The sequence below is a fragment of the Chionomys nivalis genome, chromosome X, assembly GCF_950005125.1.
Source record: "Chionomys nivalis chromosome X, mChiNiv1.1, whole genome shotgun sequence".
NCBI lineage: Eukaryota > Metazoa > Chordata > Mammalia > Rodentia > Cricetidae > Chionomys > Chionomys nivalis.
In genome coordinates, this window is record NC_080112.1 from 996,399 (window position 1) to 1,009,482 (window position 13,084).

General features: G+C 39.6%; 1 protein-coding gene across 1 annotated transcript in view; it reads left to right on the forward strand.

The window, feature by feature from the left end:
• The window catches only part of Gab3 (GRB2 associated binding protein 3), a 97,580-nt gene that overhangs the window by 65,196 nt on the left and 19,300 nt on the right, over window positions 1–13,084 (forward strand). Inside the window, exons 2-4 of the mRNA XM_057760055.1 lie at window positions 3,361–3,664; window positions 10,525–10,744; window positions 11,241–11,722. Of these exons, the coding sequence (XP_057616038.1) occupies window positions 3,361–3,664; window positions 10,525–10,744; window positions 11,241–11,722 (1,006 nt within the window). The remainder of the gene's footprint in view (window positions 1–3,360; window positions 3,665–10,524; window positions 10,745–11,240; window positions 11,723–13,084) is intronic.

A 13,084-nucleotide genomic window follows, 5' to 3' on the forward strand; every position in this document is an offset into this window, starting at 1 on the left:
GGCCAGCCACTAAAAAACCTACTTGATTTAATTGTAGTGGGACGATCTGCTCTCAGTGTGGGCTTCACTGTTTCATGCTTGGACCTTCGGGTCTGCGCCACCTTTGTCATGTCTGCGCCACGTCTCCACCGTGTCTGCACCACGTCTCCACCGCATCTGTGCCGCCTGTCATTTCTTTTACTGTACAGAAGCTTTTTCTTCTCTGTTATGCATTGAACCTTGGTCTTTGACCTACTTACTTAGCAACCAGCTCCTAGGACACATTATTTTGGCTTTTGTCCAATCATAGTTCTCAGGCAGACATTTTAAAACCTAGGGAAAACTCATGCTAGTAATCTTGTTTGATTTAGCATCAAGACTGCATTGTATCTTCCTCAAGTTACTTATGTAACTCTTTTTCCTTCTAGCCCTGCTGAGATACTTATGAACAACTTCATGCCTTTTCCTTCCTTGTGCATGCTCCTCCCTCTGTATTGCTTTAGTCATAGTGTAGTCACCACTTCTCTTTGGAGCCTTCCCAGACCTTGATCTGACAGGGGTCTTTCTTTTGTGTTCTCTCTTAGTAGCTTGGTTTTCTTTTATTACAACACTTGTCTCATCGACTACAATTATCTGATTATCCATCTGCCCACTTCCCCTGCCACCCACAAGACTGGGAGTGGCATGATGTGTGACTTGTTTGATTTGACTTCTTCAGTATCTGCATAGTATGTAGCATATTGTTATATCAACTGGTACTTTTTGAATCAATGAATTATAATGTCTGTGTCATCTCTCCTCCATGTTAAAAGAACTTAACATGAAACTTGCTTCTGTGCTCAATTTGATTTCCTCTTTTGGAACCATTTTTAAAGAAGTAAAACAAAGTTCCTCTTCACATTTCCTCACCAAAGTGGCTCATGGAAAGTTTGGGGTTCTCCAGGCCTTCCTTGGAAGATTTCCTTGGCAGGCATGCAAGATATCATCCTGTCCTTTGTCCCTATTAATCCCAAAACTGTTTTCCCACCTCCTATTCTAAACCCCAGAGTGAGGTGAATTCCTCTCCTTGCTAATGACCCACTTCCATTCAGTTTTCTTGTTTCCAGCCATGTTTTCTTGTTATTGTTTTTTGAGACTGGGTCTCAATTTGTAGTCCAGCTAAACTGGAACTCACTTAGTAGGGTAAGATAGCCTTGAACTCATGATGTCCCACCAGCTTCTGCCTCCCAAATTCTAAGATTAAAGTATACCATGCCTGGCAGTGCCTGTTTTTGCAACAGGCATTTTTGAATCATTAATTTTTCTCTTCCTCCTAGATTATTCCCATAAAATATTCATGCTGTTGTTTCTCCTGTCATACTGCCTCCATCTTCTGAGAGACAAATCTCGTTTCAGAGCTTTACATGCATGTAAAGGCAGATCTAGGGAAGGGCTTTTCTGCCTCAACCCAACTCAGTGACTGTCCTTTTGCTTGCTATTCCTTGTCACAGCCTAGAAGGGCTTTGGATTCTTAGGTATACTTATGGGTCTTTTTTGACAACTGGTCTTTGCTTTTCAACAAAGACCATCTTTAGAGTCTCTGCTTCCCTGAATCTCATATTATTTGAATAGAGAGAGAATTGAATGTGCTCCAAATGATGATTTTTCCCCTAGCTTCTTGGCTTAAAAACTAGAGATACAGAGATTGAAGAAATTGTTCAGGATTAAGAGCACTGACTGCTCTTCCAGAAGTCCTGAGTTCAATTCCCGTATGGTGGTTCACAACTATCTATGACTGTAGTCCTATGGGATTTAAAACCCTCTTGTGGTGTTCAGACAAAACACTCAGACACATGAAAACAAACAAACAAAAACAAATCAATTTTGTTGTTATTGTTAAAGCTAGAGTTACAGAAGACTTCCTGTTCTGTTGCTCACCATGCCTCTTAGCAGAACCACACATCCGGCTGTCACACATGCCATCACTTGGAAGAGAAAAACCACAGAGCTATAAATCTCTCCACTTGCATTTGTTGTTACCCTGTTGCCCTTTTCTGTGCTCATTCCCATTTGGGGTCAATGTGTCCAATTGCTACAGCAATTGTTATGTACATCTATGTTACGTATGTGGGCTGGTTCAGTTGCTTGAGATAATGAAGGGATACCTTAAATAAAAAGGTATCAAGTTCCTCACTTCCTTCTCCAAACTATGGCTATAAATTGTATCATTAGCCTCCCCAATACTGACCTGTCCTTAAAACTGCAGTAAAGCAGATTTACAGATGGTATATTTTTTCTTTAGTACCAAACGTATCATTAGGAAGTTTGGTATGGTTATGAACTGTAATACCAGCACTTGGGAAATTGTGGCAAGAGAAAATCAGAAATATAGTCTTAGGTTTTCTACTGGTGCATTGAAACATCATGACCAAAAAGCAAGTTAGAAATGAAAGGATTTATTTGGCTTACACTTCCATATCACTGTTTATCATTGAAGGAAGTCAGGACAGGAACTAAAACAGGGCAGGAACCTGGAGGCAGGAGCTGGTGTAAAGGCCATGGAGGGGAGCTTCTTACTGGCTTGCTCCCCAAGGCTTGCTCATCCTGGGATGGCACCCTTCCCATCAATCACTAAATAAGAAAATGTCTTATGCCAGGTGATGGTGGCACACACCTTTAATCCAGGACTTGGGAGGCAGAGGTGGGTGGATCTCCAAGTTTGAGGCCAGAGTCTCTTGGTCTACAGAACAAGTTCCAGGACAGCCTGGGCTACACAGAGAAATCCTGTCCTGGAAAAAAAAAGAAAGAAAAGAAAAAGAAAATGCCTTTCAAGTCTGCCTACAACCTGACCTTATGGAGGCATTTTCTTAATTAAGGTTCCCTCCTCTCAGATAACTTTAGCTTGTATCAAGTTGACATAAAACTGTCCAGTACACACACACACACACACACACACACACACACTACATTTACTTATTTTATTTAATATGTGTGAATGTTTTGACTGCATGTATGTTTGTGGACCACATGCATACCTAATACCTATGAATTCAGAAGAGGACATTGGATCCCCTGAAACTGGAGTTACAGGTGATTGTCAGCTGCCTTGTGGATGCTAGGAACTGAATACAGGTTCTCTACAAGAGCATCAAATGCTGTTAACCACTGAGCAACTAGTCAAGCTCCCAGCCCCTTAAATAAAGAATTTGAGGTCTCCTTTGACTACACAGTGAGTTTGAATCTATTGTGTCCTCTTTAAGACTCTCTCTAAGAAAAAGTATTACTTTAGAATGACAGTTTGTCTTCTTTCTTGCTGTCCTTGTCCCTGCTATAAGGTTCTTGTCAGAACTTAAAAAACATGAAAAATTGGTCTAATAACTTCATGTCAAATTTTTTCTGCAGGCTTGGCGCAAGCGGTGGTTTGTTCTCCGGCGGGGCCGCATGAGTGGCAATCCTGATGTCTTAGAGTACTATCGCAACAAGCACTCCAGCAAGCCTATCCGTGTGATAGACCTCAGTGAATGCACTGTGTGGAAGCATGCAGGCCCTGACTTCGTTAGGAAGGAGTTTCAGAACAATTTTGTGTTCATTGTCAAGACTACTACCCGTACATTCTACCTAGTAGCCAAGACTGAGGAAGAAATGCAGGTGTGGGTACACAGCATCAGTCAAGTCTGCAATCTCAGTCACCTAGAAGATGGTGCAGGTAAGAGCAGGGTTGGAACTCCTTGAGCAAAGGGATTGTCCAAGATGCTTTGTTGGTGCTGGAAAACTACTGCAAATAAGTGGTGCCTGCCTCTGTGAAGGTATTTTGGCAATCTAATGTATATTACCAAAGCTAATCCTACTAATACAACACTTGAAACTGTCTTTTGCTTAGTAGTAGGATTCAGTTCCAAATGTAGAAAGGCAAAACTTTCCCATACTTGTAATATTGGAGATCTCTGCTAATAAACAACCTGAAAGTTGGCTCTGGGTCACTTTTTGACATTGAGAGCAATTAACTCAATTCTTTCTTCCTTCTCCTTTCCCCTTTTCCCCTTCCTTTGCCTTCTAATTCCACACCCTCTATTTTTCCATCTCCTCCCCTCCCTTGTATTTGACCTTCTCTCCACATACTACCATTCCCATGTAATATACAAGAGGGTTATAGCCTAGGGTTATAATTTACTTTCCTTTGTAGATTTTCTTTTTGAGCCTGTATTAGTCAAGGTTCTCTTAAGTAATAGAACTGATAGTGGTGTGTGTGTGTGTGTGTGTTTATTAGAGTGGCTTACACAATGGCTGTCCCCTGATGGAAAGGCCAAGAATCAGATAGTTGTTCAGTCCATGAGGATGTATATGCCACAGTTGGTCTTCATTCTACAATGGAATCTTTAAAATGTAGGTTCTAATACCAGCAAAGGAGTGCCTCAGCAGCAGGATAGATGAACTTCCCAGAAAGAGTGAGGGAAAGCAGGCAAAAAGTAAAAGCTTCATCTTTCCATGTACTTTTTGTGTGGACTGCTACTAGAAATTGTGACCAAGATTTATGGTATGACATCTCACCTCAAATGATTCAAACAAGAAAATCCTTCACAGCCTTACCTAGCTGTAGTGAGGAGGCGAGCTGGCCTGCTTTTCGTCCTGCCTGGCTCTCGCATGACTAGCTTTATACCTGAAATAACAACACACAATTTGTATTCATTTAAACACTGCCTGGCCCATTAGTTCTAGCCTCTTATTGGCTAATTATCATATCTTGATTAACTCATTTCTAATAATCTTTGTAGCACCACGAGGTGGTGGCTTATCGGGAAAGATTCTAGCCTACATCCATCTCTGGTCGAAGAATCATGGCATCTGACTCACTTCCCTTCTTCCCAGCATTCTGTTCTGTCTACTCCACCCACCTACATTCTGACCTATCAGGCCAAGCAGTTTCTTTATTAATTAACCAGTGAAAGTAACACATAGAAAGAAGACCCACCTACATCACCTAGCCACTTGGGCTTTAGTTGATTCCAGATGTAGTTAAGTTGACCACCAAGATTAGCCATCACAGTACCCTAGTATTATCTCACCAAATTCTGACAGTTGGAATAGGGAATTTTGAATCTGACTTCTTTTAGCCTCTTTGTTTAGTAGAAAAAAATGTATTCCTAATCTTGGCACATACTTCAACATTTCAATAACTCTTAACTCTTTTTACTATCTACCATGGAAATATCCACATTATAACACCAGGTGGCAATGGGGAGTCAGGGTTGCATTTCTAAGGCAAACATGCATGTGTGTATTCCTTTCATGAGTCAGCAAAGCTTGTTAAGTGATACTATTTAGTAAATAAAAGGAAATGAAGTGACAGCAAGCACTTTATCTTTGGTACAACAGATAGAGCTTGCAAAGTCACAGTATATCCATCATGCCTAGAGCCTGATATCAAACAAATCTAGCAGAGTCTCCCAGACCAACTCTTCCAATGGTGCTTGCTGCTGGCTCTCCACTATCCTATTTTCTACCTTCAGCCAAACTGTTCTAACTTTCTTTTTTATTTATTCTTCTGTTTTTCACATTAAGCTTCTTGATCTCATTCATTTCCCATCCCTTTGTATCTGCCCTCTGCCCTTGCAACTGCCCCCTCCTCAATAAATTAAAATAGAATTTAAGAGAAAAAAGAAAACATCTTGTCATGGAAGCTGTAGTGTGACACAGTGAGTCATGAAGTAAACACTTTTATCCATATATCTTTCATTGCAAAGAGTCATTGGTCTGGTTCGAGACTTCTGGTTTCTGCTACACTTTGATATTGGGCCCTCACTGAGACTCTTCTTGGATATCCTGTTGCTGCCCTGTGTTGTGGAGATCCTGAAGCTTTGGGTCTGCAGGACCAGCTCCTTCATGTGCTCCAGAAGATCATAGATGGGGTGGTTGTTGGGGTGGGCTATTTTTTGAAGATATCATCAATGCCTATTTATTTAAGATTAGAAGTGTCTTTAACGTTTGCATCATGTGATGTGAAACAAAAATTCTCAAACCTTTTGCCCACATTCTATTATTTATATCCTTATATGTAGGATATTTCTCAGTGACTCCAAAAGGAACAGGAATAAAGAATCAGGAAGAACCTAGACAACCCTGCCCTGTTATGGAGTTGGAAGAAACCAAGAAACTTCCCCACAACTCCTTTTATTCCCTCTGTTTTTAGGAAAATGTAAAGGTCAAGTCCTTTTCACCTGAAATCCATGATATAAAGGCTTTCTTGCAACTTTGCACATGCAGCATCCCCCTTTACTTACAGGTGTTGGATTTCAAAATCTCTACTAGATGCCTGAAGCCTCAGAAAGTGCGAGTCTCTATTTTCGATGGTATATCATATTCTCTAAGTATATACACACACACATTTAATGCCTTTCTATCTTACATAAGTGTTTATCATACATTGTGACTGTCACCAGAAACTTTTTCATTTTGAAATGGGACAGCAAAATAAATACCTATTTTTCTTAACAATTTTATGAATAGAAGGTTCATTCCTATGTCAATCTTGCAAACTTAATATAAGATTTTTTTCATATTAAGTGAAAATATGTCACTTGTTTGTACTAACAGAAGCTCTTTATGACATTTATTTAACACAGTTCTATTACTGGGATCATTACTCTTACACATTAATGTTATTATTAAGAAAAAAAGTTACTTAAAAACAATCACCATGGTGCCATGACAACTAGATAACAGAGAGGGCTGCTAATGCTGGATGGGTACAATAGTGTAGACTGTTGCATATACTGGACAGAGAGAAGATTAAAATCCCAGACAGAACATAGTGTATGCACAAAAATTTATCATAATACCTCAGAATTTCAAATTTATGACTTCTGGAACTGAAGAGATGGCTCAGTGGTGAAAAGTGTACACTGCTCTGGCATCTCATAACTTCCTGTAACTCCAGATCCAAGGGATCCAAAGATCTCTTCTTCTAGCCTTAATATTCACTGCACACACACACACATGTACACACACACACACGCACTTGCATGAACATGTACACACACATACACACACACATTTTTTTAAAGAAAACATACTACTTCCTTATTTCTGAAATTTTCCATTTAATGATTTCAGACTAAGATTGATTTCAGGTAAATAAAGCAATAGAAAGGGAAAGTACAATAAGAAGAAACAACTGTATAGCATTTGCTTCTGTCTTTATTAGCCACAATCTAGGCAACATTGTATCTTCCCTATGACTCTGTGCCAGATGTGCTGTTGTCATCTCTACTTTACAATAGAGGATACCTGAAGAAAACAGATAACTAGAACCTGTCATTGGTAACTAGAACATGTATTTATGTATATAGAATGTGTTAGACTTTTTGATGCAGTGACAAACACAAAAGGGGGCAGATTTATTTTAGCTGGTGGTTTCAGTCCATGATTGCTGTAGGCCTATTGCTGTGGGCCTGTTGTGAGACAGAAGATGATAGCCACAAGAAAATATGCTCATTACAGTTTCTCACCTCACAGCCAGAAACAAGGGGAATGAATGCCTATACTTGTGGGCTTCTTTCTTCTCTTTTTGTTCCATCCAGGACTCTAGTTCGCTGGATGATGTACACATATTTCTCCCCTTAACCATTTGTGAAAATGTAAAAATGCTTATACTCAGAACTGTGCCTGAATAACCTTTTAGTCATTTTTCAGTCCAGTAAGGTCAATAAAATTAATCATTACAAGTCCTTTCTATTTGATACCCTATTAAATCTCCTCAAACCATATTTAAACTCCAAATAAAGACAGTAACACGATCATACATCACATCCTTTGACTATCCTGTGTACAACCAAAAAAAACTCAAATTCTTTTCTCAAATTGTCAACAGATTCAGCATTGCTCAAAAATCAATCAAGTACAAAGTCTTATATGGAGACGGGAGGCAATCTCTTCTCTGTGACTCCCCATAAAAAATTTACATACACCCAACATCTATTGGCAGTGTAAACATTACCACTCCAAAAGGCAGGATGGGGGCATAAGAAAGGAGGGATGGGACCCAAGCAAAGTCGAAACCCAGAAAGTCAAGTATTAAATCCTATAGCTCCATGTCCATCAGCTGGAGCATAGGGTATGGTGATGTGAGTTCCTCAGGGTTTGGAGAGCCATGGCACTCTAGCCTTGTCAGCTACAGCCCATGTGGTTTCCTCCCTAGGTTGCTCCCAGTGCCTTTCTTTTTAATTTTAACTTATTTTTGTGTGCATAAGTATTTTCCTGCATATAGTCTGTGTGAATGAGAGTGTCAGGTCCCCTGGAAGTGGAGGTACAGAGAGTTGTAAGATGCCATGTGGGTGCTGGGAATTGAACCTGGGTCCTCTGCTGAGCCATCTCTCCAGCCCCCACAATGCCATTCTGTAGATGTTTCATGTTCTTGACTTCATGATTTCCAGCTTCTTGGGTTCTCCCTTTTATCTTCAGCTTCATTCTCATAGATTTATACATTGTCCTTTCATGGGCTCCTCCCAAAGATTCTGACCCTAATACACATTGTCTGGTTTCTCTGGCTTTTCTTTGAAATCTAGATCAACATCTCCAAGACCCTAAGACTCTTACATTCTCATGAATGATGCTAGTGTCTGCCATCAGTTCATAATGGTAGGTAGTTCTACTTGAAACATGGCTGCAGCAATATCCAGATACCTAGGCAATTGAACTTGAGTAGCACTCTCTTCTCAAGGGAAAGTCTTTCAAATGAGTTTGTACCTTTACATTTTGGGACCTGTAATAGTTGGATCACAATGATTCCTGAGGTATCATTAAGACATCTTTCCTATTTTTCTTATGCAAAGTACTTAACATTTCTGTTGTCATTGCTACAAATTTTGGGACTGGGAACAGGGCCTTGGTTTTGGTAGGCATGTGCTCCATCACTGACCTACACACCCTACATCTAACTTCTTTTAAATGATGCTAATCTTTTTAAAAATCATGACTTCTTTAATTACAACTTTATATGCATTTTTCAGGCCAAACTGAAGCATTTTTTAAGTCTTTGCATGCTGAAGTTAGAGAGATGGCTCAACAGAAAACTTGGGTTGATTTCAAGCGCCTACATAGCAGCTAACAACAATTTGTAACTACAGATCTGGAAGCGGGGTTGATACTCTCTTCTGGCCTTCTCAAGCACTGCACACACACATAGTGCACAGACATACAGATAGACAAAACACCTATATACTAAAATAAAACTAAAATTAAAAATAAAATGAAACAACAAAAAACTCAGTTCTTGCATTTTGCTTTTTGTTCCCTGATTCTTATTGTAAACCCGACTAAAATCAGCCCGCAACCCTTGTAGAATAGAGTGAACGTTATGTTGCCCTTTGTGTTCTGCCTTCCACAAAGTCTCAGGGCATGACAGAATGCAGTAATGTTCTTTTCTACTATGCAACATGAACTCTAATTCTAGCCCCAGAAGAATCTTCATTCTCTTGTGATATCTCATGAGTATAGTCTTTTCTGTCTGGACTCTTACAAGATTCTTATTTTCTAAGTTCCCACTAGAGTCATCATGAAGTTCTGCTTACAGAATTTCAGATCTTCTTTACCTCAGGTCTTGAAATTCCCAAAATCTTCCCATAAATCAGTTCCAGAGGCATCTGAACCACATATTCAGGAACAATTATGGTAACACCCCTCCCCTAGTGTCAATTTTCTGTTAGTCAGATTTTTGTTGCTGTGGCAAATACATGACACAAATTGAAAGTAGAAATTTTCATATTTTACTCACCAGTTCAGAAGTTTCAAACCATGGTCGACTGGCTCCATTGCTTTGGGCCTAAGATAAAACAGAATATTATAGCAGTAGAAGAGTTTAGCAGAGGCTGCTTGCCTTGTTATAGACAGGAAGGAAGTGGAGGTAAGATGGAATACAGCCCCCAATATGCCTCTCCAGTGACCTGTTTCCTTAAAGGAGGCCCTACCTTCAAAAGCTTCCACAATCTCCAAATAATGCTATGAAATTATCAATTCCTCAGTAGATTGATCCATTCTTAAATGGAAATATACATGATCCAGTCACTTTTCAGTGATTGGATTCAATACTCAGTATCAGAGTTCCAACATATGAGCCTTTTGGAGGGGAGAGACATATCCAAACCATAATATTTATATGCCTGAATGCATATATGTATATTAGTATATACATATAGATTTGTTATGCATGAATACATTAAATGTATATGCATATATATATATATATATATATATATATAAAATGATTCAACTCTGCTGCTGAGGACTGTTAAGCTGTATGTAGACTATTGAACTGCAGGTTTTCAAGCCAAGAATGCTTGTTTGAGTTTTTTTGTTTTGTTTTGTTTTCTCTTAATTGATTCAACACTTCACTCTTGGAACACTGGTCCTCTTTCCCAGACATTGTTTATAGCTTGAGGAAATGGTTGCCTCCACCAGTACAAACACCAGCTGTGATTTGCATCTTCTATTTGGTTTTTGGATACTATTTGAGAAACTGAGTGAGTGTTATAGCCATTCTTAAAACACTAACCTGGGAAATGATTTTTCCAGCACATTCTGTGGAGAGTCTTTCTCCCATGCCCTCCTCCCTCCAGCCATCCCCTGCCAGTTCACTTCATACCGCCCATGTTGCCAACTCTGCCTTGCCAAAAGATGACCCAAACACTAATACAGTATCCACTGAGGAAAACAGAAGTGAGTCAGAGTTTCTCTTCCTTCCTGATTATCTGATCCTGTCCAACTGTGAGACTGGAAGACTACACCATACCAGGTATGCTTACTTTTAGGACTCAGTTGGGCCTTCTAGAATGTTCTACTCTGTTCATAGAGCTCACACTGACTTTTGCAGAATCTGTATCTGAGATGTGCTGAAAGAACATAGACAAATAAATCAGTTAACAAGAATGTTTTCTAGTAGATGGGTATACTCTCATCTTTTTTTTTTACTACTGCAAAGGATGAGGGCAGATCATTATCAATATCACTATTAAAGATGAAGTAGTTTTCTAAATAAAATGAGTCATGGGTTTCTGCATTGTGGCTTTCATTTCTCACCTTGCATTTCCTACTCATCTAATGCTACATAGGATGAAAAAATCCAGCACACTTTTTTCTGCACTAAGGAGTTGGTATAAATGTGTATTTTGAAAAGAATGTCTCTACAAGTAGAAAAAGGGTGGCATATGGCAACTTAGAATGAGGTATATGTGGATTTTGTGTGTGGATGTCCATATATCAATCAAATTTATATGCTTTTCTTTCTTCAGTCTTCCCACCAGATGCGATAGCTGGTCAAATTCAGACCGTTCATTGGAACAGACTTCTTTTGATGATGTTTTTCTTGATGGTCTGCAGCCATTTACCTCTAATACTTTGATCCAACCCCTGCACCAAGGGAATGGATCTCAGGATGTGCCTTCCACAAGGCCCCAGCCTGCTCTAATCTGGAATAGAGAAATCAATGTCCCATCCAGGAACCACATGTCTTCTTCACCATTTCTGGAATCTTCTTTAAACCCCATAATTCATGTAGAAAAAAAGCAAGTGTCCTTACCCAGTGGGGCAAAAGAACTAAGCATTATGTCCAATACTCCACCTCCTCGCCCTCCTAAGCCAAGTTATCTCTCTGAACGGCGCCAGGAAGATCAGCTCCTGTTGACTGGGTACCGCAGTAGCAAGAAGCCAGGGTACACTATGGCACCAAGAAGAATCTCTCTCTCTGGTTTAGACCATGTCGGGTCATGGAAAGGTAAGAGTTGGGTATTAGTATTCAGGTACATAATTATAGGCAAGTACTATCCTCATACCTTATGTCCACATGGCAGTCTCCTGATGAAGCAGAGTATACAGTGAGAACACATAGAACTCTCCTGTTCCTCGGTACCTCCACCCCTATTTTGAGCCTGGCAACAGGGAAGAGTCTTAGGTTGGTAAAGATATTTAAAAGGTCAGAGCCCCTGTCCAATGTGAGCCCTTGCCCAGTTTGTAATCTGTTCATTTGAGACTGACTTGCTGATTTTTGTTTGGAGTCACTTGAAGACATGTATGTGGTTTTGCTTCAGTTTGATTCCATTCTCTTCTCTGTTTCTCACCTGCATAATGATCTTAAAAATTGTAGATCATAGCTCCTTGTATTACTTATCAATTGTGTTAGTCTCATTCAGCATCCCAATTCACTTATTCCTTTCTCTTACATCTATGGATCTTAGACAGATTAAAAAAAACAAACTCATTTTCTCTTGCTCCCTCCTCCCAAATACAATCCCACACTATTATTTACTAAGAATATATATCAAAGGAGTTAGTCAAAGTGTAAGGAAGGTGAATTGGTTTTCAAATCTCTCATTCTGATTAAGAAATATGTCACTCTGGAAACACCCAAAGTCCTTTAGTGATGTAACTAAGCATCACATATCAGATAACTCCAGTGAAATGTGTGTGTGCTGTTTGCACAAAGGTTCTAAATGCATGGAATAGTAACAAAAAGTGGGGACAAATAGAAGTTGGTAAGAAAAATTTAGAAACTAAAACTGGACAGTAGTGGTGCATGACTTTAATCCAGCAATTGGGAAGCAGAAGTAGGCAGATCTCTGAGTTCAAAGCCAGCCTGGTCTACAGAGTGAGTTCCAAGACATTCAGAGCTGTTACATGGAGAAACCCTGTCTTGAAACACCACCCCCAAAATTAGAAACTGGAGTGAATAAAGCTAGTAGAATTGTGGAGTGTGACAATGAATTCAGTCTTGAGACAAACATGAAACAGCCAGGTTGTGTTCTTTTGGATAAAGAAAAACAGTAAAATAGATGAAAATAGGGGTTTTGACCATGAAACAACAGTGAAGAGTAGAAACAAATTGGGTTGGACAAAGCAGAGGGAAAATGGAAATTGACATCCTGTTCCTTTGCCATCCACCTGGATATGGTGTTTGTATGGGGACAGAATTGGGAAAGGCCCATTTTTGTTCTTCTGGATGTCTATCCCAGGATGGGTCTCCCTGTATTAAACAGGCTCTTCTGTTCCCTCTATCATAAATGAAACCCATGTGTATAAGGGTCTCAGTTTGGTTCTGCTTTCTGTCTTCTGCAATTCAGCTTGTACCAGCATCACACTT